Source organism: Protomyctophum bolini (genome assembly GCF_963924005.1).
Source record: "Protomyctophum bolini genome assembly, chromosome: 24".
Lineage (NCBI taxonomy): Eukaryota > Metazoa > Chordata > Actinopteri > Myctophiformes > Myctophidae > Protomyctophum > Protomyctophum bolini.
The window spans coordinates 29,861,730-29,864,229 of NC_137885.1; the positions used below are offsets into that span (position 1 = coordinate 29,861,730).

General features: G+C 45.6%; 1 protein-coding gene across 1 annotated transcript in view; it reads left to right on the forward strand.

Annotated features, from left to right (window-relative positions):
* The window catches only part of pjvk (pejvakin), a gene marked incomplete at both ends in the record, with an annotated part of 12,339 nt that overhangs the window by 1,962 nt on the left and 7,877 nt on the right, over window positions 1-2,500 (forward strand). Inside the window, one exon of the mRNA XM_080758099.1 lies at window positions 2,342-2,500. This exon is cut by the window's right edge and continues 37 nt beyond it. Coding sequence (XP_080614225.1) covers window positions 2,342-2,500 — 159 coding nt within the window. The remainder of the gene's footprint in view (window positions 1-2,341) is intronic.

The window sequence follows — 2,500 nt, forward strand, 5'->3', positions numbered from 1 at the left end:
GCCTGTCGAAGGTACAGTGGGAGTTTGTTAAACTACAGAGGCTGCCTGTCGAAGGTACAGTGGGAGTTTGTTAAACTACAGAGGCTGCCTGTCGAAGGTACAGTGGGAGTTTGTTCCACGCCGACGGCCCGTAGAAGCAAAAAGCTGCTTCCCCGTATTTTTTAGTTGCCATTTTTTTTTGGCAAAGCGAGCAGGCCAGCAGTGGAAGACCTTTGGGACATATTTAGGCAGGCAGTCATGTAGGTAGGAAGGTGCGAGACCATTGAGAGCTTTATAGACAAGTAAAATCATTTTAAAATCAATCCTAAAAACAACCGGAAGCCAGTGCAGTGATGCCAAAACTGGAGTAATGTTCACTCATCTTAGTTCTAGTTAAAACTCTGGCTGCTGCATTTTGGACAAGTTGTAAACTGTCAGTTGTTTTCTTAGGCAGTCCTGAAAAAAGTGCATTGCAGTAGTCAAGCCGAGAAAAAACAAAGGCGTGGATTAGCGTTTTTGTACTCATCTGTATCGCCCGATATGACCCTGCAAATAATCATAATAATAATCGGGTATCGGTCGTAATTTCAATAATCTAATCTATCGCACATCTCTAGTTTTCAACCTTTGTCATATCAAGGTCCCATATTTGTTCTGCATTTGAGCCACGGAACCACCATTTGATCAAAACCTAAACCTAGAATATTTTGTTATCTTTGGATAAGATTGTGTCCACCTTTCAACGCTGTATCTACAGTATATCTACAGTATCTACAGTATGTGGTGTCATTAGGAGAGATAACAGGCAAACGTTGATGACATTTTTTTTTAACAATAATTTAACTAAACCAAATGGCTTAAGGGTCCATTTGGTTTCATGTTAAGATCTACAGGGGTCCATTTGTATACTCTCCATAATGTAGCTGGGGACCACCTGGAACCCTCTGAGGGATCACCGGTGGTCCCCGGACCACCTGGAACCCTCTCAGGGGTCCCCGGACCAGTGGTTGAGAACCACTGGCCTATATAGTGATAATTTGACATTAAAATGTGGCCATAGAATTCGTCTAGTTTTAGGCTACACGGGTATACAGTTACAATGTGATGTTTCACCTTAGTCTTAACGTCGTGATAGCAATCTGTGAGAGTTCCTGTATTTCTCTGTGTAGTTTTCATACTGTACATTTGTTGTTTATTGATGTGGGCACATGTACTTAAACTATGTGTCATAATATAAAATAATAATAATAATAATAATAATAATATGGACTATACTAACCCTATTGATTTTGGTCTCCTCTTAGTCTCTTAAAATGTGTCTTATTGCTTGACAGAACTTTCCTCAACTGCTATTCCCTTATCCATATAATAGAGGTCACAGACAGGAAAGGTGTGTTTTAAACTTTTTGTTTTACTTATAAAAGTACAATTTTAATACGTTTAGTATAAGTATTTCCAATCTTCAGTACTTTTACTTCTACTACATCTCAGAGTAAAATCTTACTTACTTTTACTTTTACTCCACTACAATTGTTTGACAACATCAGTTGTTAATTTGTAGATTTTCATGATCTAATGGTCCGTTGGGTCGGCAGTTTGAATCCCGGCTCCTCCTCCTCCTGTCCACATGTCGAAGTGTCCTTGGGCAAGACACTGAACCCCACATGGTCTCCAACTTGAAGTTGAAGTGTGCACAGAGCCCGTTGAAGTGTGCACAGAGCCCGTTGAAGTGTGCACAGAGCCCGTTGAAGTGTGCACAGAGCCCGTTGAAGTGTGCACAGAGCCCGTTGAAGTGTGCACAGAGCCCGTTGTGCACAGAGCCCGTTGAAGTGTGCACAGAGCCCGTTGAAGTGTGCACAGAGCCCGTTGTGCACAGAGCCCGTTGAAGTGTGCACAGAGCCCGTTGAAGTGTGCACAGAGCCCGTTGTGCACAGAGCCCGTTGAAGTGTGCACAGAGCCCGTTGAAGTGTGCACAGAGCCCGTTGTGCACAGAGCCCGTTGAAGTGTGCACAGAGCCCGTTGAAGTGTGCACAGAGCCCGTTGTGCACAGAGCCCGTTGAAGTGTGCACAGAGCCCGTTGTGCACAGAGCCCGTTGAAGTGTGCACAGAGCCCGTTGAAGTGTGCACAGAGCCCGTTGTGCACAGAGCCCGTTGAAGTGTGCACAGAGCCCGTTGAAGTGTGCACAGAGCCCGTTGTGCACAGAGCCCGTTGAAGTGTGCACAGAGCCCGTTGAAGTGTGCACAGAGCCCGTTGAAGTGTGCACAGAGCCCGTTGAAGTGTGCACAGAGCCCGTTGAAGTGTGCACGGAGCCCGTTGAAGTGTGCACAGAGCCCGTTGAACGTGTGTATTCTTCACCTATAGGCGTGTCCTCCTATCAGCTCCTGAACTACGAAGACAAATCGGACGTGGCAGTGAACGGTAAACTGGGGAACCACCTGATCCACGACGTGGGATTCAACATCGACGGATCGGACTCCGTGGCGGTCAAAGCCTCGTTCGGGATCGTCACCAAACACGAGG